The sequence below is a fragment of the Oryctolagus cuniculus genome, chromosome 5 (assembly GCF_051225735.1).
Source record: "Oryctolagus cuniculus isolate XC-2025 breed Fujian yellow rabbit chromosome 5, ASM5122573v1, whole genome shotgun sequence".
Taxonomy (NCBI): Eukaryota; Metazoa; Chordata; class Mammalia; order Lagomorpha; family Leporidae; genus Oryctolagus; species Oryctolagus cuniculus.
In genome coordinates, this window is record NC_142871.1 from 116,533,838 (window position 1) to 116,561,154 (window position 27,317).

Below are 27,317 nucleotides of genomic sequence, written 5' to 3' on the forward strand. Positions count from 1 at the left end.
CGAGCAGACAAAAGAACAGCGCAGGGTCCTGTGTCGTTCCTCCGTGAAGAGGGGGAGCGACATAATGGTGCCGTGACTCGGATATGAAGCCTAGGCAGGGTTTAGTGTCGTTCCTCCATGAAGAGGGGGAGCGACAGTTCTGGACTAGGATCAGCTCCACCATTTGGTAACCTTGGGTGACTTTGAGCAAATGTAATAACTCAATTTTCTTATTTATAAAATGGAAGCAGTACCTGTGAACATAAATCACTCTTATAAACAAAGCCTTGTCTCATAAAAGCTCTTAAACTTTTGAAATTTTAAATAACTTTACTATTACTCATAGGTAAGTTTTTTTTTTTTTTTTAGATTTATTTACTTGAAAGTCAGTGACACACAGGAGAGGCAGAGAAAGGTTAGTCTTCCATCTGCTGGTTCATTTCCCAATTGGCCGCATGGTCGGAGTTACGCCAATCTGAAGCCAGTAGCTTCTTCTGGGTCTCCCACAAGGATGGAGGGACCCAAGGACTTGGGCCATCTGCTACTGCTTTCCCAGGCCATAACAGAGAGCTGGATCGGAAGAGGTGCAGCCAGGACCTGAACCGGTGGCCCTATGGGTGCCACCCTGTGGCAGCTTTACCCTGCAATGCCACAAGCACCAGCCCCTATATTCATTTTCTAATTGACAATTTTATGTATTTATAGGACACAACATGTTTTGATGCACGTACACATGGTGCAATGATTGATTTGTGAAGACCCTAGTTTTCCACCTTAATTTCACTTTCCAAGAAGCTCATTTCCACCCTTCCACAGAGAACAGTGGGCCAGTAAGTGACAGGTAACTTCCAGGTTTTACATCTTAGGTTTCATTTGAAATTAAAAAAATTTTTTTTACCTCTAATGTTTACAATATCCAAAGGATCTGTCTTGCCACATTTTCTTCTTCTGCTCTTATTGTTTCATAGATATGTTTTTTCTTTCATCTCTCTGAACGTATGTAATCTTATTTTAAAAATGTCTTCTATTACCTGCATTTTCTATTTCCTCTGTCCTTTTTCTCCGTTTGGTAAATTTGCTTCCCTATCTTCCACGCTAAAGACTTTCTTTTCAAATGTCTAGCAATCCTTGCTTGTCCATTGACAGCCAAGAGTAAGGCGCTAAGATATGAATTGGAAATTGACTGAGAGGCATGGGGTAATCAGTCTCAGATTTTTCTTTTTTTTTTTTTTTAGGGGGAGGGTGCAGTGTTTTCCAAGAGGGAAACCTCCACTTTCCTGTCTGATGGACAGAAGCTGGGCAATCTGAGCTCTGGGATCCTTCCTCTGGTTGTTCCATCTGGGGGTGCTGCCTTGCCTGCAGCTGGAAGCAAGTTGAGTTGGTTTTTCTCTTTTTAACTTCCTGTTTCTGTATGAGGTCTCTGGAACAACAGGAAACACATGGTGGCTGCTACCTACTGAGCATCAACTTGCTCACTGTGCTAATAACACGGAGGTCATCTTTCACTCCTCTCGAAGATGTCTGTCGCAATACATCAGAAGTCACTTGCTCACACTATAACTTGCCTGCTGTTAGCACCTTGCCGCTCTACTTGTCATGGAGGACCTAAGTCTTATTTCTTTACTGCCATTATCGTGGGGTTTCAGGAGAGCATGGAGACAAATGTGCAAGTTTTGCTCACTGTACATCACTGAAGATTGAAATCACTTTTTGCATTAGGTGGCTATCTCATGACAAGTCACTGGGACCAATGTATGGTCACCATGACACTGGGATCCCAGCGTATTACCCTGGCTTGTTTCTGTCCTGATCCCAGTTAGATTCTCTACAAACACAGGAGTCTCAGCCCATGTCATGGTTGCCAATTTACCTAGAGCTGCTGCTGATGCTCTGTATCTCTGGGGAAACGACCGGCCAGGTTGCAAAGCTGGGGCCAGAACTGAAGTGTCTGACCACCTGAGTGAAAAATCGCACACAGATGTGAAGGGTCAAGAGCCATTAGCAGCAAAAGGCAAACAGTGGGTGTTCTTGGGTCAAATGACTACAGGTGATTTATGTTATCTATTTCCAGTTTTTCTGTAACATTTTATGAAAAAATCTGGATTTAAAAAAATCCAGCACTTCTACTTCTTGAAAACCTCCTAAGGAAGTAAAGACTTTTACAAAAATTTAGCCACAGGAATTTATTTCAAAAACATTTGTATAGTCTGAAATGCTTGGAACCAAAGTTTCAGAATTTATTTTTTTGGATTTTGGAATATGTGCACAGACTATAGTCAAGCATCCATATTCCCAAATCTGAAATGCTCCAAAATCTAAAATCTCTAATTGCCATTATTCAAAAACTTTGATTTTTCAGATTTGGGATGTTCAACCTGGACTAGCATTAAATTTGAAAAACCAAAATATCTGAGGATATTGGGTTATGAGGTTGGGTTATGAGGTCATTAAAACTGAACAAAATGATGTACACAGCATTATTATGTCAGGGGAAAGCAAGCTTATAAATCACTGTGTGCAAAATAACCCCACATTTAGGAGATGGACAGAACAGAGTCAAATGATAAATAAAATACAGATGAGTGTGGTTAACAACAGAGCCAGAGATAAAGGATGTAAGGCTAATGCTTTGTCCTGGACGTGGGAGGATTAAACCCACATCCCTTGCCCCCAAGGCCCAAAGCCCAAGCACTGTCTAGGAAGGGAACTATGCTGGTGCTTAGGAAAAGTTCCCTGTGAGGACATCTTAACAGTTCAAACATGATACACAATGAAATTTCTGGCATACCCTTCTGTTGCTTTTTAAGAATCAGTCCAGGTACTGCTGCACTTTCCATAGTATTGGTTTCTATAATGTCCAAATAGAGCAAAGAAAAGATATTCCTGAAGTCAAAAAGCTTCTATGTAAGGATTTGCAAAGAACAGGAGCAAAAATATGACACAGCAAAAACTCCTGCTGGTTAGTTATCTGTGGGCATATTTTTCTTCTCTGTATATGCTAGTCTTCTCACAATAAATGTACATTGCTTTTGTATTTTTAAAAATATACAGAAAATATAATGTAGTAAAATCACTTTGTAGCTGCAAGTAAGTAAAAATTGTTTTAGTGACTGCAAAGAATTCCTAAATTTGAATTTAGTATTCACTAGATGGCTGTAGCCAATCATCGAATCCTGGGATGAGTGGCAAAGCAAAAACTCCTCAAAAATTCCACTTTACTTGGAATATACAGGTATTGTTCTACATTTGACTATATGCCCTAGTCATGTTTTATCTGTTTATCAAAAATAAGTTACACTGGGGCCGGTGCTGCGGCTCACTTGGTTAATCCTCTGCCTGTGGCGCCGGCATCCCATATGGGCACCAAGTTCTAGTCCCGGTTGCTCCTCTTCCAGTCCAGCTCTCTGCTGTGGCCCAGGAAGCCAGTGGAGGATGGCCCAAGTGCTTGGGTGCCTGTACCCACATGGGAGATGGGGAGGATTTGCCTGGCTCCTGGCTTTGGATCGGCGTAGCTCCGGCCGTAGTGGCCATTTGGGGGGTGAACCAACGGAAGGAAGACCTTTCTCTGTCTCTCTCTAACTGTCAAATAAAAAAAAAAAAGTTACACCAAATTACTTGAACCTTCACCACTGCCTTCCGGGGTCTGCGTTAGTGGAAAGCTGGAATCAAAAACAGAGAACTGAACCACCCAAACCCTCTGTGGTGTGGGCACTAAACAGATACACTTATTTTTATATGTTCATGGAAAAAAATTATTATATTTGAGAGGGGTAAAGAGTGCAAGAGCCCCCATCTGCACGTTCACTCCCCAAATGCCCACTACAGCTGGGGCTGGCCCAGATCAGAGCTGAGATCCGGGTACTCAGTCTGGGTCTCCACATGGGTGGAAGGTACCCAAGTACTGGAGCCATCGCTTGCTGCCTCCCAGGGTGCACATTAACAGGAAGCTGTTATTGGAAACACAGCTGAGAAGCAAACCCAGGCAATTCAGTATGGGATTTGGGTGTCTTAAGTGATAGGCCAAATATCTACTCCTCCATGAAATTCTGAACTATTCTCAAATAGCTTTATAAAGGGACTGCTTCCTATGGAATTGTGGGAACTTACAAAAAGTGTCATTTAACATAAGAATACTTGACTGTAGCTATATAATCACCAAAACTGAATCTGATATAGGCCCACCAGATACAAATTCTGAAATTAGGGAGGAGGTGTGCCTTTAAGTAAAAAGGTAGCACACTGGGCCTGCACTGTGGTACAGCAGATTAACCGGCAACACCAGCATCCCATCAGAGTCCTGGCTATTCTACTCTGATCCAACTCCTGCTAATACGCCTGTGAAAGCAGATGATGGCCCAGGTACTTGGGCCCCTGTCACTCACACGAGAGGCCCAGATGGGAGTTTCTAGCTCTGCCCAGCCTGTCTAGGAAGTTAACCAGCAGATTGAGGATCTCTTTCAAGTAAGTCAATCTTACTCCGTGGCTGGCTCTCCCACCTTCCATTCCAGAACAGGAGTTTACATGATCCTTGTTTGATTCTGAGAGAAGAAAAAGGAGTCAATTGGTTGAGCTTATTGAAGAGTTCTAGTACTGAGATTCACTCTTTCTTTCCCCCTTCACATTTGTAAAGTGCCTGGATAAATACAGAATATAGGTGTTGATTGGTTGTGCCTATACATAAAGAATAATGATGAAATGAGGCAATGATTGGTCAGCCTCTGGACTGTTTATTAAATATATTCTGACACTTTTAAAAGGCCATCCAAATATATTTTTCTTCAAAGAAATATTTACTTATGATCTTTATTGGTCAAACAGTTTCAAACAAATCCAGAACAGGTTTTCACATTTTGAGCCTTTAATGCAAAGACACTATGTCATGCAGGAAATAAAATAATTACCCACTGGAGCACTCCCCCTGACACCTTTAAATAGGAGGATGATCAGGCAGAAGGTGACTTATGGGACAAGTATCTGCTCAAAATCTGCTTGAAAAAGGACATGATTCAAACTCATACTAAGGTTTTTTACAACTTAAATGTGTTTAAACAACTTAAAATTAACTGCTTAATTTTAAAACATCCCGAGAATCAACTATTCCCTTAAATAAAAAAAAATAATCAATTTATACTCTCCTTAAAAGAACTCCGACAATTTAAAATAAAGTTCCAATTCCATATATATGTACATTTATAACTTAGGTGCTCTTGCACTATGAACTTTTATTCATGCAACAGTGACAGAGGACTGGACTTGAGGTTCTACAGAGGCCTTTCTGAGAATGCAGTGTAGCTCCTCACCCTGGCGAAGAACAAGGGTGTGTACATCTTGTCAATCTCAAAAGCACTGACTGCCGTCTCACCAGTTGACCTGGAAAGCGAGCATAAAAACTCTTAACCTTCCTGCATGTTTGTAAAGGGAACTTATTTTACGCTTTCACGTTTATTTATGACTTAGTCATAAACTGACTTAGTCAATTCTAAGTAATACAGGCAGGCACATTGTAGAAAACTTAAATTTCAGAAAATATAAATAATCATCTCTTATAATTCCAAACTACCAGAGACACCCCTACAAATACTCTCTAGAGTGTTTCTTTCAAGTGCTTCCACTTTTCTGTTGGGTTTTACTACTGAGATCAGACTTCATTAGTAATCCTGCTTGTTTTCATTTAACAGTATGATATGTGTACTTTTCCTTTTGGAAGGTTTAGGCTGTTTTTAGGAATCTGTTTGAATTGACATACTAAGTCAAAGGCTAGAGGCACTTTAAGGCTCTAGTTAAAACAAGAGTTATACCCTAATTAGAATTTGATTTACTACTCACATGATCAACAGTAAAATTATATGCAGGGGATCAAATTAAGCTATCACAGCCTTTTATACCTCCCTAGCAAAAGAGAAATAAGTGAAAGCAGAAATTCAAGTGACTTGCTTATAATATTTATAAAGTTGTGCTTTGTAATATAATGCTAATTCTGGGGAATTCAAAACATCTGAGTTTCCAAAACTGAATGTAACATTTATTGCATTCACTTACTTGTAAGTAATGTGACAAGAATGATGTATCCAGATGAGTTTGTTGAACCTCTGGTGGCCACTGGAACACAGCTGTAGCCCTACATGAAAAGTCTGTTCTGCTTCTTGTACAGGGACACGACGGAAGTATCTGTATTTGTAGTCAAGTGGCTTCTGTTAAAAAAAAAAAAAAAATGTGTGAGCTAATGTCATTTCACTTATATATAAATGGTTACAGGACGATGTTTTGCAATAATGACACTAAAGTAACATACTGAGTTGTCTTGGATAGCATGAGTATGTACGTGAGTGTCATGAAAAATGTTGTGTACTCTATTCTCTTTCAGGTAACTCCCAATACATAAAACTAAAAAAGATGTTTACTTTGGAGTAAAAAATTTGAAATCCATTCATAGCACACATGTTCCATGAATTTTCTAAAGCTTGCTCACAGGCATGGATTTCAAAAATTTCTTACACCCCCAGTAAATCTTTTAATTCCATTTTTTTTTTTTAATTTTCTACCCCTAAGCCAACTGTTTTCCTTCTACTAGGAAACCCTGGGGAATTTTTTTAGAAGACAAAGTAATAAATTGGTGAAGGCCACAAAGAGTAGGACTTGTCTTTTGCAAAATAGTCACTAGAGAAGCAGATGTGACAAGCTTCAGTAGAATTACACTTCTACAAATCCTGCTGTTAATGTGAACACATGAACAGTTTTATACTCTGACGAGGCAACTGGCACTCTGAGGGAGTTCTTAAAAACTGGTGCTAGATAAAGCCTCACCAACTAGGCACTACCATTTCCCCAGTTTTGACCTCAGGAAAGCTCATAGTCAGCCAAAGCAACTATCTCTGTCCCTCAGCCTGCAGCCCTCGACTCTAGGAGCCTTACTGAGGGGGGAGGAGGAGAAGCCAGTGACAGGTGGTCACAGGGAGATATGTGTGACAGATGACCCAGCCCTGTCTCAGTGCATGATACTAGGGAAAGGCAGAGGTTTTCATGCAAGAGAAATTTATTTTAAAAATTCTAATGAAAAAGGCTATGAAAAAAACAGGTCCTGAATCTGAGAATTTGAAGCACTCTAGAGTATAATATTAGTAGTCACAGTTGCTTGGCGTATTTTTCCTTTAGAAGAAACAGGAAGAAGGAAATTACCATTAGCGCATTTTCAGTAGAAGTCTTTCACAAGGATAACCGTGTAGAACTGGTCTACGTGAGCTACTTTAGGAAGGATAACACCCCCGTAATTCAAAATAAGAGCCACATGCATATGCAGGTGTGCCTTTACTTGTTATTTCCCAGGAGTTGCTGGCTTTACATTTTCACATGTTAAAACACTGGACCAGAAAGGAAACCATTCAGAGAAAAGCAAGCTTTTAAGTAAACTCTCTGGTTCTCTTCAACATATTTTGTGAAATACTATAAATAATGAAACAGCATTTCTTATTCTAATTGAGAATGCTTGAAGAGATTGAAATAAAGGTCAGTTCCACCTCACATACTCACTTCTTCTTTTTTCTTAGTTATTACAGCAAACACTTTAGTCTGATTGTCTATATCTTGTGCCACACGATAATGACCCAGAAGAATTGCATCGGTTCTAAAAAATAAAAATACACCTTGAATCTATTAGTTATTATATGTATTTAAGTCATCAAGAAAGTAATGACTAACAACTGTTTTCTCAACTTGCCTGAAAAGAATGAGCTGGAATGTGAATAAAATTTGATTCCAAGGCCCTGAAGATCTACTAAAGCAGACCCTCGTGGGAGAGGCCCAGGAATTGGTATTCTTCACAAGTGCCCCCAGTGCCTGCTTATTAAATCATCCACTATTAAGTCAAGGAAGCACTGGGTTACATTAAGCTGTAAGGAATCATTCAAAATCTGGACTAGAGAGAAGGCTATAGAAAAAAACTACCTGGTATTCCGAGTTCTTAAGCGGGGAACAATGGACTGAGGTTCCTCAGGGGTTGTCAACATCATCACATGGCCATCAGGAAAGAATCTTAGGTACCTATATAAACACACCAGGATACTGTTCACTACCTCAACCTATTTCAAGGTATGAACCCACAGATGAAATGGCAAGTACCACAGGCCAAAGAACTGATAAAATACTAAAGCAAACATGACTGACAACCTGTAACTCCAGCAACAAGGCACTAAAGGCATTTTATTATCTTCCTTAGGGGGGAGTCAGCTTTTGGTTTCACTCACTGATTAAAAATTGGATTAAATATTGTCCTATTAAAGTTATGTTTTTCCTAGAGCACTGATTCATGTTAAAAATCCAATAATACTCAGTGGTTAATATAAGTACTTATTTCTCAAGGACAGTAATATTTAGTAAATGATAAAGCTGAATAAAAGCAAACTATTTGAAAAGGCAAATGAGTATACCCTAGGCAAAAAGACAAGGAGAGTCTGAAGTATAAAGTAACAGAGGCTATAAGGAACTACAAGAATCTAACTGACATTAACCAATTGGTTTCTGGAAAATAGTTTGTATGTTATAATACTGGGTGAAAATATTGAGGGTCATTGTGTCAATGAGTCATAAGCAACAGAGAGTAGATGTCTACATAACTAATGAACCAATACTTGGAGAGAATTTTCCACTCACTCAGTTTACTACAGTTGTACCTGTAATATTCCACTTGGTGCCAGGCTCTATAGAAACCATCAAGAGACTGTTCCCCCTGACGAATATATGTGGTCTTACTGATATACACTCCTACAGAAAAAAAAAATTTAAACATAATAAAAACCTTTTAAAATATCTTTATTGTGATTTCCTTTAAATATGCTCATATCACTTAGGTCAACTACTGAAAATCAACACTATGAGTTTATCTAAATGAGTGTGACAGATCATGATTTCTCCCATGTTCTAAGGAGTCCAACTTACCATCAAAGCGAACACGAGGCCGCTCTAAAAACATCTCCCTCCAGGATGTGTATGGAACAAGTTTAACACTGCTTCTGCCCCAAACTTTCAAGCAAGCCAGACGCCAAATTTCAGGGTCTCTAGATAATACAAACACATCAATATATATGTGTATGTGTGTGTATATATATATACATATATATATAGCCAAGTCCCCAGCATAAGCAGACATATATAATATTGCTACCAGTCATATTATATTCAGCAATTATCTGATGAGCATCTGTGATGCATTGTTCCAAGGACTGGGAAGAGACTAATCAACAAGACTCTGCTCTTTTACTGGTGGGACAGCAAATCAAGCCACAGAAAAAATTCAGGTTGCACACTCTGCAAAAACCAGCCAGCAAACAGACAAGCAGAGGAAACAGACTTCTTCAGATAAGGTAGCCAGAAAAGGCCTCTCCAGAAAGGCGACCATAGTGATGGGGAAGAATATCCAGGGCAACAGCCACAGCAAGTGCAAAGCCCTGAGGCAGGAGTCTGATTGGTGGGCTCGGAAGATCCAGGAGGAGCATATGGCTGAAGTCAATTGAACAAGAGTGGAGCATATGCTTTGAGAAGCAGTAAGGGTAGGAGGGAATGACTATTTAAATGAGATGGGTACCCCCTGGAGGGTATTAAGCATGATTTAGGCTTTTACAAGATCACTCTTGGAGACAGGACAGAGTAAGACAGTGGATGAGAACTCTCTAGTAATTGCCACACTGTAGAAACACCAATGTGAATTATTTATAGATATAATTACATTCATAACAGTTAGGGAAACCAGACGAGGGACCACAGGACCCAGTCACAGCACAGTAATAAAACACATACTGAAGAGGATAGGAAGGACAAGTTTATATTCTTGTCACCTCTCTCCACCCTGAGGCAGAACAATGCAGAGAGGTACCTTTTCCCTGGGAAAAAGAGGAAACCGAGCACAGGCTTTTGCCTTGGATTCCAATACCAGGCCTGCCATAACGAAGCCCCGCATTGGGCCAACCCTTACAGGCTAAGACTCTATACCTGACCCTCCTCCAGATGAGATGGGCAGAAGTTTGGGCCCACATCACTGCCAGCTGACTGCAGCAGCCTTGGATTTCCAACAAAGCTCAGTGGCAGAAAAGCCTCAGCAGCAGTGTCCAATGGATGTCTTCAATTTTGAGCTGCTTCTGGCAGCCACAGGATTCCAGCCTAGACTGCACTGCTTGTGGCAGTTCTAGGGAAAACATGGTCTGCTACAATCACTGGGCAGATTTACTATTGATAGACATCCCAGACAAAACTAGATAGCCAAGACTGGAGTAAGTACCTACTTTTTCAATGTACAGATATTAATGCACAACGCAAAGATCAAGAACAACTAGGGAAATGTGGTATCACTGAACAAATAAGCTATTTAAACTCGTTTAAATGACAAACTCTGAGGAGGCAGATGTAGTAGACCTACACAATTCAAAAAAGCTGTTTTAAGAAATTTTACAGGGGCCAGCGCTGTGGCGCTGTGGGTTAATACTCTGGCCTGAAGTGCCGGCATCCCATATGGGTGCCAGTTCGAGACCTGGCTGCTCCACTTCTGATCCAGCTCTCTGCTATGGCCTGGGAAAGCAGAAGATGGCCCAAGTCCTTGGGCCCTGAGGCCACGTGGGAGACCAGGAAGAAGCTGGTTCCTGGCTTCGGACTGGCACAGCTCAGGCCTTTGCAGCCATCTGGGGAGTGAACCATCGGATGGAGGACCTCTCTCTTTCTCTGCCTGCCTCTCTTCTGTGTAACTCTTTCAAATAAATGGGTAAGTCTTTAAAAAAAAAAGTTAACAAACTTCAAGAAACTACAAACAATTCAGAAACTTAACAGAGACTGAAACAATCACGGTTGCATAATGATGCTTCAGTCAACAATGGACTGCATATGCATATGCAGTGGCTCCCTTATTACATTGCTGGCAGAAGAGGCCCTCAATTCAGCTGTCACTGAAGCAAGAGTACAGACAGCCCTGGTGGTTTTCCAAGATGGAAGATAGGGAGGGAGCTTACTGCTCTAGTCTAGAGAAAGATAGTTAAAAAAAAGAAAAGAAAAAAAAAAAAGAAAAGTGGAGAGAGTAAAAAGTAGAGAGAGAGTAAAATGTGGAGAGAGTGCAATCTCAGTGAAGAATTAGGGAGAAAACTCCAGAGGCAACTCCATACAAATTAGAGGGACACTGTGGACCTATGTGGAGGATGTGGATGTGCACAACTCAGGACCCCAGCAGCTGAGAGCCTCAGTACCAGCTTTGGAGTGAGGTGAGACCAGACAGTAGCAGCCCAAGCCACTGGCAATAAAGCTGACAGAAAAGCCTAGATTAGAGTCCTGTGGGCAACAGTGTACCTTACAACCTAGAGGAAATAAAAAGGGGTCACGTTTCTCTCTCCCCAACCACATAGCACCAGCATCCTATAACGAGACGAAAGAGGGTGGGTGCCATTTTGGACATACATAACAGCTGCACCAGCTCACGTCTCTATGCCCAGCAACCAGCAGAGAGGAGATGCCCAAGTCTGGCTGAGAAAACTGGCTGAGTGCTCGTGATTGTGGGAGGCTTGTGTGTTGGAACTGTGAAAACACTGTGGCTGCATTGGAAGGTGTGATTGGGACTTTGGGCAGTCACTGTGGGTGGCTCCACATGCTTGGGGGTCCCTGATTCCCTGGTGAAGGAGGGAATCCTCCTAAACTCCTTCTCTGAAGCCAGCATCACCTTAATATCTAAACATGAAAAAGAGATAACATAGAAAGAGAACTACAGAACACTTTCCCTGGTGAACATAGATGCAAAACTATCCACAAAATACTAGCCAATTGAATCCAACAAGACATCAGAAAGATTCACCCAGACGAAAAGGGATTTATCACTGGTATACAAGAATGGTTCAACATTCACAAATCAATGTGATACACTACATTAACAAATTGAAGAACAAAAACCATATGATTATCTCAATAGATGAAGAGAAAGCATTTGATAAAATACAACACCCTTTCATGATGAAAACTCTAAGCAAATTGGGTATAGAAGGAACATTCCTCAACACAAGGCAATTTATGACAAACCCACAGTCAGCGTCCTACTGAATAGGGAAAAACTGGAAGTATTCCCACTAAGATCTGGTACCAGACAGGGATGCCCACTATCACCACTGCTATTCAATATAGTAGTGGAAGTTTTAGCCAGAGCCATTAGGCAAGAAAAAGAAATCAAAGGGATACAAATTGGGAAGGAGCAAGTCAAATTATCTCTATTTGCAGATGACTATATAGGTAGAGGATCCAAAAAACTCCACTAAGAGACCATTGGAACTCACAGATGAGTTTGCTAACAAGGCAGTATATAAAATCTATAAACAAAAATCAACAGCCTTTGTATACACAGACAATACCTCAGCTGAGAAAGAACTTCTACGATTAATCTCATTCAGAATAGCTACTAAAATAATCAAATACCCTGGAGTAATTTAACAATTGATGTCAAAGATATCTATGATGACAACCACAAAACATTTAAGAAATAAAAAGACAGAAAAGAAAATGGAAAAATCTCCCATGTTCATGGATTGGAAGAATCAACATCAAAATGTCCATCCTACCGAAAATTTACAGATTTGATGTGATACCAATCAAAATACTAATGACATTCTTCTCATATAGAAAAAAAAAAACACTGCTGAAATTCATATGGACACACAGGAGACCCCAAATAGCTAAAGTAGTCATAAACAACAAAAACAAAGCCAGAGGCATCACAATACCAGATTTCAAGACATAATTCAGGGCAGTTATAAGCAAAACAGCCTGGTACTGGTACAGAAACAGAGGGACAGACGAATGGAACAGAATAGAAATGCCAAAAATCAACCCATGCAACTACAACCAACTTATCTTTGACAAAGGAGCTAAAATCAAACTCTGGAGCCAGGGCAGTCTCTTCAACAAACGGAGCTGGGAAAACTAGATCCCCACCTGAAGAACTACAAAACAAGACCCCTATACCTTACATAGACCTTACACAAAAATCCACTCCAAATGGATCAGAAACCTAGAGCTATGACCTGATACCATCAAATTACTACAGAACACTTGGGAACCCTGCAAGACATTGGCATAGGTAAAGACTTCTTGGAAAAGCCCCAGAGGCACAGGCAATCAAAGCCAAAATTGACAAATAGCATTATATCAAATTAATAAACTTGTGCACTACAAAATGAATACTCAGGGAAGTGAAGAGGCAACTGACAGAATGGGAGAAATTATTTGCAAATTATACAACTAATAAAGGATTAATAACCAGAATATATACAGATCAAGAAACTCAACAAAGAACATCCCAGTTAAGAAATGGGCAAAGGACTTAAACAAGCATTTTTTAAAAGAGGAAATCCAAATGGTTAATAGACACATGAAAAAATGCTCAGGATCACTAGTCATTAGGGAAATGCAATTCAAAACCACACTGAGGTTTCACCTCACCCCAGTTAGAATGACTCTCATACAGAAACCAACAAATAACAAATGCTGGCAAGGATGTAGGGAAAAAGGTACCCTAATCCACTGCTGGTGGGACTGTAACTGGTAAAGCCACTATGGAAGACAGAATGGAGAGACCTCAAAAATCTGAATATAGACCTACTATATGACCCAGCCATCCCACTCCTGGGAATTTACCGAAGAGAAATTAAATCAGCAAATAAAAGTTATCTGCACCCCATATTTATTGCAGCTGAATTCACAATAGCTAAGACATGTAATCAACCCAAATGCCCATCAACTGAAGACTGGATAAAGAAATTATGATAGGTACACCATGGACTACAACACAGTGGTTAAACAATGAAATCTTATCATTTGCAACAAGATGGATAATTTTGAAAACATCATTCTTATGGGGCTGGTGCTGTGGCACAGCAGGTTAAAGCCCTGGCCTGATGCGCTGGCATCCCATATGGGCACCGGTTCCAGTCCCAGCTGCCTGCCCATCTTCCAATCCAGCTCTCTGCTATCGCCTGGGATAGCAGCAGAGGATGGCCCAAGTTCTTGGGCCCCTGCACCCACGTGTGAGACCTGGAAGAAGCTTCTGGTTTCAGATCAGCACAGCTCCAGCCATTGTGGTCAATTCGGAACTAGCGGATGCAAGGCCTTGCTCTCTCTCTGCCTCTTCTCTCTCTGTATAACTCTGACTTTCAATATATGAATAAATACTTAAAAAAAAAAAAAGGTACATCCGTTAGTAAAAATTTCAAAAAAGAAGTGGTAATATGATCATATGGATAGGATTAAGGGTCTGGCAATAGTAATAGAATTAAAAAGGAGGGACTGCTCCAACATGGGAAGCAGTCCACACAGCAGACTCACAGAATGACAATTGCTTTAAGTAGCACTCTGACCTCGGAATTAACCCTTAAGGCTTTTGATCCAGCTGAAAAGTGCACAAGAGCATTTCAAGGCATAGAAAGCCAAGAAATTGTGATAAAAAAATATACTCCATGAAGGACCTTGGTGGGTGAGACCCCAGTGAACAGAAGTGGTCAAAGAAAGAGGTACTTTGAAGGGAGGAGAGAACTTTCACTTTGCCTACGGCCTTGTCTAAATACTGAAAGAGTTTGTATATTCAAAAGGCAGTTCACGTCAAGAGCCTCAGGTGATCACTGACATACATAAGAGTGTTAATTGTTAATAAGAGTCACTATGCACTAACTTCCCATGCAGGACCTCTATCCTCAAAGAGCTGCATTATGAGCGTTAACAGTAAAACTTGCTATCAAAGATTTTGTTTTAGTGTATTAAGTGGAGGATATTCTTATGTCTTGTAAGTTATAGTATGTCTAAGTGCTTGCAAAATATTTATAATTCTTGGGTGCTTCTTTAATTTTTTTTTTTTTTTTTTTTTGACAGGCAGAGTGGATAGTGAGAGAGAGAGAGAGGTCTTCCTTTTGCCATTGGTTCACCCTCCAATGGCTGCCATGGCTGGGGCGCTGTGGCCAGCGCACCGCACTGATCCGAAGGCAGGAGCCAGGTGCTTCTCCTGGTCTCCCATGGGTGCAGGGCCCAAGCACTTGGGCCATCCTCCACTGCCTTCCTGGGCCACAGCAGAGAGCTGGCCTGGAAGAGGGGCAACCGGGAAAGAATCCGGTGCCCCGACCGGGACTAGAACCCGGTGTGCCGGCGCCGCTAGGTGGAGGATTAGCCTATTGAGCTGCGGTGCCAGCCTAAAGTTAATTTTCTAAAAAAATTTTTCAAGATTTATATATTTGAAAGTCAGAGTTACACAGAGAGAGGCAGAGAGAGAGAGAGAGGAGAGGCAGGCAGGCAGAGAGAGAAAAAGAGAGAGAGAGAGAGGTCTTCCATCCATTGGTTCACTCCCCAATTGGCTGTGACAGCTGGAGCTGTGCTGATCCGAAGCCAGAAGCTTCTTCTTCTGGGTCTCCCATGTGGGCGCAGGGGCCCAAAGACCTGGGCCATCTTGTACTGCTATCCCAGGCCATAGCAGAGAGCTAGATCGGAACTGGAGCAGCTGGTCTCAAACTGGTGTCCATATGGGATGCCGGTATTTCAGGCCAGGGCATTAACCCACTGTGTCACGGTGCTGGCCCCAAAAATTGAAATTAAAATTGAGATGCAATGACTTCGAACAGCCCTTGTCTTGACTGTTGAGGAACAGTTTTTTCTCATGCAAACTGTTTAATCTCTTTACTTAGTACAGAGTCGGTCTTCTGCGTATAAAGTTAATTGAAAATGGATCTTAGTGGAGAATGGGACTGAGAATGGGAGAGGGAGGATAAGGAGTAGAAGTGTGGGTGGGAGGGGAGGTATGGTGGGAACAATTACTATATTCCTAAAGTTGTCCTTACAAATTCATGAAGTTTGTATTCCTCAAGTACAAGTTTTCTTTGGGGGGGGGGGGGGGGGACTAAAAAACCAAACTACATGCCTTTTTTTTTTTAATCACTAAGAGAGATGCAAACCCCTTCCAAAATACTGCCAAACTGAACTCAACTATAAATTTGAAAAGTATTTACAATCACAAATATGATCCATCATATGGAAGCAAGGATGGTTCAATATACATAAATCAATAAACGTAATACCTCACATTAATAGACCACAACACAAAAATAAATGCAGAAAAAGCATTCAGTAAAATTCAATACCCCCTCATAACTAAATATATATATATATATGTACTCAAACAATCTGTTTTAATACAACAAAGGTTATTTATGACAAACCAACAGCTAACATATACTGAAATGGAACAAGCTAGAGGCTTTTCCTCCAAGATCTGGAACAAGACAAAGATATCCACTTTTGACAATTCTATTCAACTGGTACTTGAAGTCCTAGTCAACATAAAGTCCTGGTCAACATAAAGAAAAAAGAGCATTACATTAAAAAGGAAGCTACACTGTCCTCATTTAAAGAACACATGATCTTATATAGGAAACCCTATATAAAAGGGCCCAGCAAAGCACTGGACCTTCTCTTGGGGCCTCCCTTCCAAGATGGTAAAAGGAGGAACAATGGCCATGCCAAAAATGACTGTGGCCACGTGCAGCCTATATCAATGCATGCCAAGGACAAGGCCATTAAGAAGTTCATCATTTGAAACACAGTGGAGGCCTCAGAGACATCTCCCAAGCTGTATGTGAAGCTGCATTATGCCATTCACAGCAAGACAGTGAAATGGATCTTGTGAAGCTAAGAAGATTGAATACCACCACTCCAATTTATACCTACCAGTGCTGTCCCACAGCCTCCATCAAAGTCCACAAAAGGAAGTTAGTTTTTGAGAGCTGAAGAAAAACTACCCTCTTAAAAAGTAGTATGGGGGGCCAGCATCATAGCACAGCAGGTAAAGCTGCTTCATGGAACCTGGCAGTGCCAATTCATGTCCCAGCTGCTCCACTTCCAATCCAGATCCCTGCTGGTGGCCTGGCAAAAGCACTGAAAAATATGAAAAGTGCTTGGGCCCCTGCAATCCACATGGGAGACCTGGATAAAATTCCTGGCTCCTGGTTTTGGCCTGGCCCAGTGCTAACCATTGTGGCTATCTGGGGATTGAATCAGTGGATGGAAGACCTCTCTCCTTATCTCTGCCCCCTACCCACCCTCTGTAACTCTTTCAATTAAATATTTTTTAAAAAGTAATGCGGAAATTAATACTTAAAAATGAAAAAAAGGAAGAAAACCTAAAGACTCTAAAACCACTGTTAGATCTCAAACAAATTCAATAGTCACAATATATAAAATAAATACCTAAAAATTCACAGCAATTTTTTTTCTGTGTATGTGAAAGGCAAGGTGACAGAGAAACAGGAAGAGAGAGAAATTTTAATTCCGTGGTTGACTCTCCAAATGGCTACAGCTGGACCACACCCACCTGGAACTCCATCTTGGTTTCCCACATGGGTGGCAGGGACCCAAGTACTTGGGCTATCATTCACTGATTTCTCAAGAGCATCAACAGGAGGTTGAATCAAGTAGAGCAGGCAGGACAGGAACTGGTGTTCCAATTGCAAACAGTGGCTTAACCCTCTGTGCCACAACTCTGGCCACAATCTGTAGCATTTCTATACACTAACAGAGAACTGTCTAAAAAATAAATTTAAAAAATCCATTTATAACATGTAGGAATAAATTTAGCCAAGGAGGCAAAATAACTACATTGAAAGTTATAAAATGCTGATGAAAGAAACTGAAGATGACACAAATGGAAAGATAGTCTTCAGTCATACAGGAAACACTATTAAATGTCCGTAACTCAGAGCAATGTACAGATTCAATGCAATCCCTACCAAACTATCAATGACATTCATCACAAAATAGGAAACAAATCCTAAAATTCATGTGAATCCACAAAGGACCCCAGATACTCAAAGCAATCTTGAGCAAGAGAGAGCCAAGTTGCAAGCAATACAATACCTAACTTCCAAATATACTACAAAGCCATAGTAGTTTCATTAGTAATCTTTTTGTTACTTTAATTAAAGTATCTGAGAGAAGCTTCTTAGGAGGGAAGAATGTTTATTTCAAGCTTATGGTATACAGTTTCACAATCCAAAACCAGGCAGCCCTACTGGTTCAGGCAACTACTGAGGCTGGACATTGGCAGAGCTATGATCACATGGTAAGCCAAGAGGGAGAGAAGCCAGGCTAAATAACCAACCCTCTCTGGGTGCCAGCACTGTGGCATGGCAGGTTAAGCTGCTACCTGCAACACTAGCATCCCAGACGCTGGTTAGAGTCTCAGCTACTCCACTTCCTATCCAGCACCCTGCTGGTGCACTTGGGAAAACAACAGTAAACAGCCCAAGTGCTTGGGCCCCTGCACCCACACAGGAGACCTGGAAGAAGCTCCCGGCTCCTGTCTTTGGTCTGGCCCGGCTCTGGCCATTGTAGCCCTTTGCGGGGGTGAACCAGCAGATGGAAGATCTCTCACTCTCTACCTCTTTCAAATAAAATAAATCCTAAAACAAAAACAACAAAACTTTTACAAGTACCTGCTGAGGGCTCATGTTATAGCACTGAGGGTTAGGAGACTGTGTTGCCCGTTAATCCTGACTGCACTGTTTCTGATACAGCTTCCTGATTAAGTACCTGGGAAAACAATGGAAGATGGCCCAAGTATAGTTGGAACCCTGACTCCCACACAGGAGATCTGGATGGAGTTCCAGACTCCTGCCTTTAGCCTGGCCCAGAATTGGCTGCTAAGGACATTTGAAGAGTAAACAAGGGGATAGAAGACCTACTTCTGCCTTTCAAATAAATAAATCTTAAAAAATAAAAAACTACTGAGGGGAAGCCCCCGATGATCTGAACACATGCTATTAAACCCAGTTCCCAGATACCATAATTACAAGTCTTTAATTCTCAGCTTTTAATTCTCACCTTTAATTCTCAGCTAATTAACATGATCCATGAATTTTTCACTTAAGTTTTTGGGGTTCAACATTTACAGGAGTTTGAAGAACCAAATTCTGTTCAAACCATGACAGTAACCAAAATAGATGTGTAGACCAATGGAACTGGAACTAAATCCACATATTTATGGTTAACTTATTTTTGACGAAGGTGCCAAGAATAGGTAGTCTCTTCAATAAATATTGTTGGAAAAAGTGTACATCCAGATGTAATTGAACCCTTATCTCTATGTACAAAAAAGTCAATTCAAAATAAATTAAAGATTTAAATATAAGAGCTGTAACTATGCTAACTACTATAAGATCACATGGGGGAAAACTCCAAGACACTGATCCAGGCAACAATTTTTTTAATATGTACTCCTTTGCACAGAAAGACAAAAATCCCATGACCTCAACTCATGCATGTAGAGAATCTAAAAAGAAGTATACCTCATAAAAGTAGAGAGAATGGTGATTACCAGAAACCAGGGTGGTTTGGGGAAAGGAAGGTGGGAAGATGTTGGTTAAGGAATATATAGTCATGCAGATGGCTTAGTAGGGAGGGAGCTTACTGCTCTAGCCCATAAGATAGTTTTTAAAAAAGTGGATATAGTGTAATCTCAGGGAAGAATTAGGGAAAAAACGGCAGAGGAAGCTCGACCAAAATTAGAGTGACATGGTGGAACTACAAGGAGGGCGTGGGCTCCCACGGCTCAGGGCTCCAATAGCTGAGAGCCTATGCACCAGTGCTGGAAAGTGAGGTGAGACCAGACTGCAGCAGCCCAAGTCACTGGTGAAAAAGAAGCAGGAAGAGCCTAGAGGGAACCAGGCTTGAAGCCCTGTGGGGCAAAGTGTAGCAGCCAAATTAGAGAAGGAAAAAAAAAAAAAAGACAGGACGAACATGTTTCTCTATCTGATCACTTTACAAAGGCAGACTAACAAGCAGATAGAGCAGGCGCCATTTTGGACATATGTAACAGCTGTGCCAGCTCGTGTCTGTGCCTGGCAACCAGCCAAGAAGACACTACTGACTCTGGTGGGGAGAACTAACAGGGGCCTAGGAGCTCATGACCGTGTGAAGCTTCTGAACCTGGACTGTGAAAAAAACCAGGGTGTGTAGGAGGAATCACGATGTGGCTGGGACTTTGAGCAGTCTTAGTGGGAGATGTCACAAGCTTGGGGTTCCTGGTTACCTGGTGAGAGACAGTGCTGGAGAATCTGAACTTACACTGAAGACTGCACAGATCCTTTGTGTGGTCCTTGGGACAGAGCGGACAAATAGTATACCCATTGGGATTATCGCTCAGGCTCTGGTCTCCATTGAGAGCTCAGCTGCTCAGAATATACCTTCCTTCTGATTAAAAAAGATTTACCATGCCAAACATGGTTATATCATCTTAGGCACGCCCTTAACCCTGGAGAACTGAATAGAGATCTCTGGCCACATTCATTACAAGCCTCTAGAGATTTACTGAAAGCAGACATTCCACTTATCTACACAGTCACAGTACAAGTACAGTGCAGGGCAGGTATAATCAAAACAGCTTGGTACTGGTACAAAAACAGAAGGATAGACCAATGGAACAGAATAGAAACACCAGAAATCAATCCAAACACCTACAACCAACTTATATTTGATCAAGGAGATAAAACCAACCCCTGGAACAAGGACATCTATTCAACAAATGGTGCTGGGAAAACTGGATTTCCATATGCACAAGTATGAAGACCCTCTAACTTACACTTTATTAAAATATACTCAAAATGGATCAAAGATCTAAATCTATGATTTGACACCATCAAATTATTACAGAACATCGCAGAAACCCTGCAAGATGTTGGCACAGGCAAAGACTTATTGGAAAAGACCCCAGAGACACAGGCAGCCAAAGTCAAAATTAACAACTGGGATTATATCAAATTGAGAAGTTTCGATATGGCAAAAGAAACAAGAAAGTGAAGAGGCAACTGACAGAATGGGAGAAATTATTTGCAAAGTATGCAACTGATAAAGGATTAATAACCAGAATCTACAAAAAGATCAAGAAACTCCACAACAAAACAAACAATCCTGTTAAGAGATGGGCAAAGGACATACACAGACATTTTTAAAAACAGGAAATCTAAATGGCCAATAGACACATGAAAAAAATGCTCAGGATCACTAGCCATCAGGGAAATGCAAATCAAAACCACAATGAGGGCCAGCGCCACGGCTCACTAGGCTAATCCTCTGCCTAGCGGCGCCAGTACACCAGGTTCTAGTCCCGGTTGGGGCGCCGGATTCTGTCCCGGTTGCCCCTCTTCCAGGCCAGCTCTCTGCTGTGGCCAGGGAGTGCAGTGGAGGATGGCCCAGGTGCTTGGGCCCTGCACCCCATGGGAGACCAGGAAAAGCACCTGGCTCCTGGCTCCTGCCATCGGATCAGCGCGGTGCGCCGGCCGCGGTGCGCCGGCCGCAGCGCGCCGGCCGCGGCGGCCATTGGAGGGTGAACCAACGGCAAAGGAAGACCTTTCTCTCTGTCTCTCTCTCTCACTGTCCACTCTGCCTGTCAAAAAAAAAAGAGAAAAAAAAAAAAAAACAAAAAAAAAACACAATGAGGTTTCACCTCACCCTGGTTAGAATGGCTTTCATACAGAAATCAACAAACAAATGCTGGCAAGTATGTGGGGAAAAAGGTACACTAATCCACTGCTGGTAGGAATGCAAACTGGTAAAGCCAGTTTGGAAGATGGTTTGGAGATACCCAAGAAATCTGAATATATCCCTACCTTATGACCCAGCCATCTCACTACTCGGAATTTACCCAAGAGAAATTAAATCAGCAAATAAAAGAGCTATCTGCACCTCCATGTTTATTGCAGCTGAATTTACAATAGCTAAGACCTGGAATCAACCTAAATGCCTGTCAACAGAAGACTGGATAAAGAAATTATGGGATATGTTCTCTATGCAATACTGCACAGCGGTAAAAAAAAAAAAAAAAATTTTAACCCGGTCATTTGCAACAAAATGGAGGAATCTGGAAAGATCATACTGAGTGAAATAAGTCAATCCCAAAGGGACAATATCATCTGTTCTCCCTGATTGGTGACAACTGAGCACCTAAAAGGAAACCTGTAGAAGTACAACCGACACTATGAGAAGCAATGACTTGATCAGCCCTTGTCCTATTACTATGTTATTCTTTTTAGTATTTTCTTTTTCTACTTAATACCACTGGTTGAACTCTTTGCTTAGCACAGAATTATTCTTAGGTGTTTAAATCCAATTGAAAATTGATCCCCATAAAAAGTAAGAGTAAGAATATGAGAGGGAAGAGATGTACAGTTTGGCACATGTTCCACAGATTCACACCTAAGGGTAATTAAAAATTTGGGACTCCAAATTCCATTAAGTTGGCAGGTAATAATGCCATCTTACATATTAAAGTGATATTAAGTGTGTAACTGATCACATACAAAGGAATAAGTGTCAAAGGGATCACATAAAGAAGACCAAGTGTCTGCTAATAACGATAGAATTAAAAAGGAGAGAATGATGCAACATGGGAAGCAGGCCACACAGCAGACTCATAGAATGAAAATTGCCTTAAATAGCACTCTGACCTCAAGATCAGCCCTTAAGGCATTGGGATCTGGCTGTAAAGCCCATGAGAGCATTTCAAGCATGGAAAGCCAAGACACTGTGGCAAAAAAATGATCTAAACAAATCCCAGCAAGTGAGATCCTAGTGGAAAGAAGGGACCATCAATGAAGGATGTACTTTTCTCTGAAGAGAGAACTTCCACAATGCTTATGGCCCTGTTCAAATACTGATGGAGTCTGTGGACTCAAAAGGCTTCCATAGCCTTGGCAGCTCCTGACAAGCCTCAGGTGATCACTGACATCATAAATAAGAGTGTCAATTGTTTTTTTGTTTTTTTTAAAGATTTTTTTTTTTTGAAAGTCAAGAGTTACAGAGAGGAGAGACAGAGAGCGAGACAGAGACAGAGACACACACACACAGAAAGAGAGAAAGAGAGAAAGAGAGAAAGAGAGAAAGAGAGAGAGAAAGAGAGAAAGAGAGAAAGAGAAAAAGAGAAAAAGAAAGAGAAAGAGAGAAAGAAAGAGAGAAAGAGAGAGAGGTCTTCCATCCGATGGTTCATTCCCCAATTGGTCACAACAGCCGGAACTGCACTAGTCCAAAGCCAGGAGCAAAAGCTTCTTCCGGGTCTCCCATGTGGGTACAGGGGCCCAAGGACTTGGGCCATCTTCTACTGCTTTCCCAGACTATAGCAGAGAGCTGGATCGGAAGAGGAGCAGCTGGGTCTTGAACCGGCGTCCATATGGGATGCCGGAGCTTCAGGCTAGGGAATTAACCCACTGCGCCACCCCAAGAGTGTCAATTGTTAAATCAACAACAGAAGTCACTGTGTACTTGCTCCACATGTAGGACTTCTGTCCTTAATGAGTTGTACTATGAGAATTAATGGTAAAACTTGAGTTCAAATGGTACTTTATACTTTGTATGTCTGTAGGTACAAACTGCTGAAATATTTACTTAGTACAGAATTGATCTTCTGTATATAAAGATAATTAAAATTGAATCTTAATGAAGAATGGGATGGGAGAGGGAGTAGGAGGTGGGACAGTTTAGGGGTGAGAGGGTGGATATAGGGGGAAGAACCACTATATTCCAAAAGCTGTACCTATGAAATTTATATTTATTAAATAAAAGCTTTCTTAAAAAAAAAAAAATGGGATGGGAGAAGGAGTAGGAGGTGGGATGGGAGTGGGGGAGGGAGGGTGGGTATGGGGGGGAACCACTATATTCCTAAAGTTGTACCTATGAAAATTGTATGCATTAAATAAAAGCTTTAAATATATATACAAAGAAGGAACAAATTTGAAAGATTTACAGTAAAACAATAATTAACCATAATATATTAACTTCTTCAAAAATGCAAGAGGGGCTGGTGTTTAGCCTAATGGTTAAGTGGCCTATATCCCATATTAGATGGTGTGCCTGAGTTCAAGTCCTGGCTCCACTCCTGAATCTCGTTTCCTGCTAACTTGCACTCTAAAGGGCAGTGATGATGGCTCAAGTAGTTGGGTCCCTGTCATACATCTGAGTGCTCTGGATTGAGTTATCAGCTCCTGGCATCAGCATGGCCCAGCAGCCCTAACTTTGATCTATTGGCTCACTTCCCAAATTCCCACAAAGACCTCTCTCTGCCTTTCAAATTAAAAAAAAAAAAAAAAGCAGACAGTGGATATTAAGTGCTCTCACCACAAAAATGGTAATTGTGAGTTAATATATTTGTTGATTAGCTAGATTTAACCACTCAAGAAACATCTAGTCAAAAACATCACGTTATACAATTTTTCTGGCATTAAAAGAGTAAAAGATATATTTTAAAAGAGCAGGTGTTTAGCCTAGTGGTTAAGATGCTTCATTGCACCCTGAAATGCCTGGTTTGATTCATGGCTCCAGCTCCTGATTGTAGCTTCCTGCCACTGCAGTCCCTGGGAGGCAGTGGTTCTAACTCAAGTGCCTGGGTTCCTGCTTCATACATGGCATACCTGGATTGCACATCTGACACCTAGCCCAGCCCTAGGCCACTGCAAGCATTTGGGGTGTGAACCAATATAAAGCAGCTCTTGTTTGTCTCTCATCTTTCTCAAGAAAATAAAATTTAAAAAGAACAACCAAAAACATTCCGCTAGCATATGCTACCCATATGCTCTGGGGTTAAGTGTGGAAGCAGAGCGAACACAGGGGATGCCACCACATCACCCAGACCAGACAGAATGGTGGGTGAATGGCAGTTACAAAAGAGGTAAAATGGTCAGACTGGAGGTAGCAGCAACATAACTCTGTTATGGAATTTGTACAAAAAGTTAAGGAAATGATGTAAAGCATTAATATGATTCTGACACTACTCAAAATATTTTTAACTCCATCTATAACTTAAAATATTTAGTGTTTAAGAAACAAAAAATTGGGTCCAGCATTGTGACACAGATTAAGCCCCTACCTGTGATGCCACCATTCCATATGAGCATAAGTTTGAGTGACAACTGCTCTACTTATGATCCAGTTCCCCTGCTGATGTGCCTAGGAAAGCAGCCCAAGATGGCTCAAGTGCTTAGACCACTGCCACCTATGTGGGGAACTGTCAACTTCAGGAGTGTACCAGCAGATGGAAGATAGGTCTCTCATCCTGTCTCTAATCTTTCAAATAAATAATTCCCAATTAAAAAAAAAAAGTGAAAGACTGTATCAGTGTCAGACAGCAAAAGATAAACCCTTCAAAATTTATGCTGGAATGTACATTCAACATTTTTTTGTTGGGCCGGCATTGTGGTGCAGTGGGTTAAGTTGCTGCCTGCAATGCTGGCATCCCGTAAAGTGCCAGTTCAAGTCCCAGCTGCCTCAGTTCTCAGCCCCCTGCTGACATGCCTGGGAAAGTACATTAAATAATTTTTTTTTCTTTAAAGATTTATTTACTTATTTGAAAGTCAGAGTTACACAGAGAGAGAAGGAGAGGCAGAGATAAAGAGGTCTTCCATCTGCTGGTTCACTCCCCAGTTGGCCGCAATAGCTGGAGCTGCACAAATCTGAAGCCAGGAGCCAGGAGCTTCTTCTGGTCTCCCACACAGGTATAGGGGCCCAAAGACTTGGACCACCTTCTACTGCTTCCCCAGGCCATAACAGAGAGCTGGATAGGAAGTGGAGCAGCCAGGACTCAACCAGCGTCCATGTGGGATGTCGGCACTGCAGGCGGCAGCTTTACCCACTATGCCACAGCGCCGGCCCCAAGAAATCTTTAAAGAAATATTTTTGTTATCACTTTTATGACACATGAAGATTTCTGAAAATGTCCTCCCATCACCAATTACTTCTTTATGTTTTCTCATATGTAATTAAAAGTTATCAGAGTAATTTCAAGAGCCTAGCAGCAATGCAACAGGTGCTCAATCAGTTCTTGTTAAATAGAACAGCATAAACAATCCCGCCTCCCCAAAAAAAAGCCTTTAGACAATCCAACTATTTTATACAAAATACAAGATGCCAAATGGAATTAGGGTATTTTAAAACAATGCATTCAAATTTTAAGAACTAAAGTTACAAGAAAATTCTTGATACAACAAGTATGTAAGCTACTCATCAAAGATCAGTCACAAATGACTTTACATTAAACTGTGATTATTCTTCATGGAACAGGATGTTAAAAAGTACAGCATTAACTTTTAATGGAACAAAAGAACATCTATATAGTGCCATCAAAATGTAATGGGTTGGCTGGCGCCGCGGCTCACTAGGCTAATCCTCCGCCTTGTGGCGCCAGCACACCGGGTTCTAGTCCCGGTCGGGGTGCCGGATTCTGTCCCGGTTGCCCCTCTTCCAGGCCAGCTCTCTGCTGTGGCCAGGGAGTGCAGTGGAGGATGGCCCAAGTCCTTGGGCCCTGCACCCCATGGGAGACCAGGATAAGTACCTGGCTCCTGCCATCGGATCAGCGTGGTGCGCTGGCTGCAGCGGCCATTGGAGGGTGAACCAACGGCAAAGGAAGACCTTTCTCTTTGTCTCTCTCTCTCACTGTCCACTCTGCCTGTCAAAAAATTAAAAATAAAAAATTTAATGGGTTTAGTTAATGTAAAAATTAAATATTTTTCTAATATATAATTTCTCTTTTCTAAATCAGTTAAGTTAGAATGCAAACCCTACAGAAGTAGTATGTATTACATCTGTTCTATTATTCTATACCCTGGAAACTAAGCAACTAACCTTTAAATCACGTTAAGTACAGCTTAACAAAACTTCTGTTCATTTTAAGCTTTTATACTCAGAACATCAATCATATCCTCTCATCAGAGCTTACAAGAAGACCCATAATCTTTTTTTTTACCATTGCTTCAGCTGTTTTCAAAACAAGCAAGTACCTGGCACAGATATAGAATCCTCTGCATACCAGGGACAACTGCTCCAATGATCGCAAGTCCAAGTCACTGGATACCACCCATCGGAAGATATACATCAGGACCTCCATTGGCAACACTGCAGAAGAAAATCACCTTCAGTGAGTCTCCCCTAAGTCATTCCATTGTCACAGCCACACTCCCGGTGCATTGATGCATTCCTACAAATTCAGAAACTAATAAGCCATACCCTCACTATTGCTCAGAACCACAGCACAAGCAATTACCCAACAGTAATTAATAGTTCCTAACATAAAAAATCTTTTTTTCAGTATAGATTTGATGCTTGCTTTTATAAAGCAGCTTTTCATATTGCAAGATTATTTTCCCACTGGCACACGTTACAATGTGTTAGAAAAATGTTACCATATATGTGTATAAAATTCATATCATTAACACTTGAAAGCTATTTTTATCGCCTTGAAATTTTTAAATTTCCTTTCTCTGATAAATTTCAATGTAACATACAAAAAGAAAATATATATTTGTGTCTAAATA

The 27,317-nt window shown here is 41.1% G+C and overlaps 1 protein-coding gene across 2 annotated transcripts in view; it reads right to left on the reverse strand.

Annotated features, from left to right (window-relative positions):
• Window positions 1-4,686: 4,686 nt before the first annotated feature.
• Window positions 4,687-27,317, reverse strand: part of FBXO9 (F-box protein 9) — a 40,365-nt gene continuing 17,734 nt past the window's right edge. For both annotated transcript variants that reach the window (XM_017345202.4, XM_051854634.3), the window contains 7 exons: window positions 26,784-26,898; window positions 8,911-9,029; window positions 8,646-8,736; window positions 7,921-8,016; window positions 7,507-7,600; window positions 6,019-6,170; window positions 4,687-5,349 (listed from right to left, as the gene is read on the reverse strand). In XM_017345202.4, the coding sequence (XP_017200691.1) occupies window positions 5,241-5,349; window positions 6,019-6,170; window positions 7,507-7,600; window positions 7,921-8,016; window positions 8,646-8,736; window positions 8,911-9,029; window positions 26,784-26,898 (776 nt within the window). In that variant the 3' untranslated portion in view covers window positions 4,687-5,240. The remainder of the gene's footprint in view (window positions 5,350-6,018; window positions 6,171-7,506; window positions 7,601-7,920; window positions 8,017-8,645; window positions 8,737-8,910; window positions 9,030-26,783; window positions 26,899-27,317) is intronic.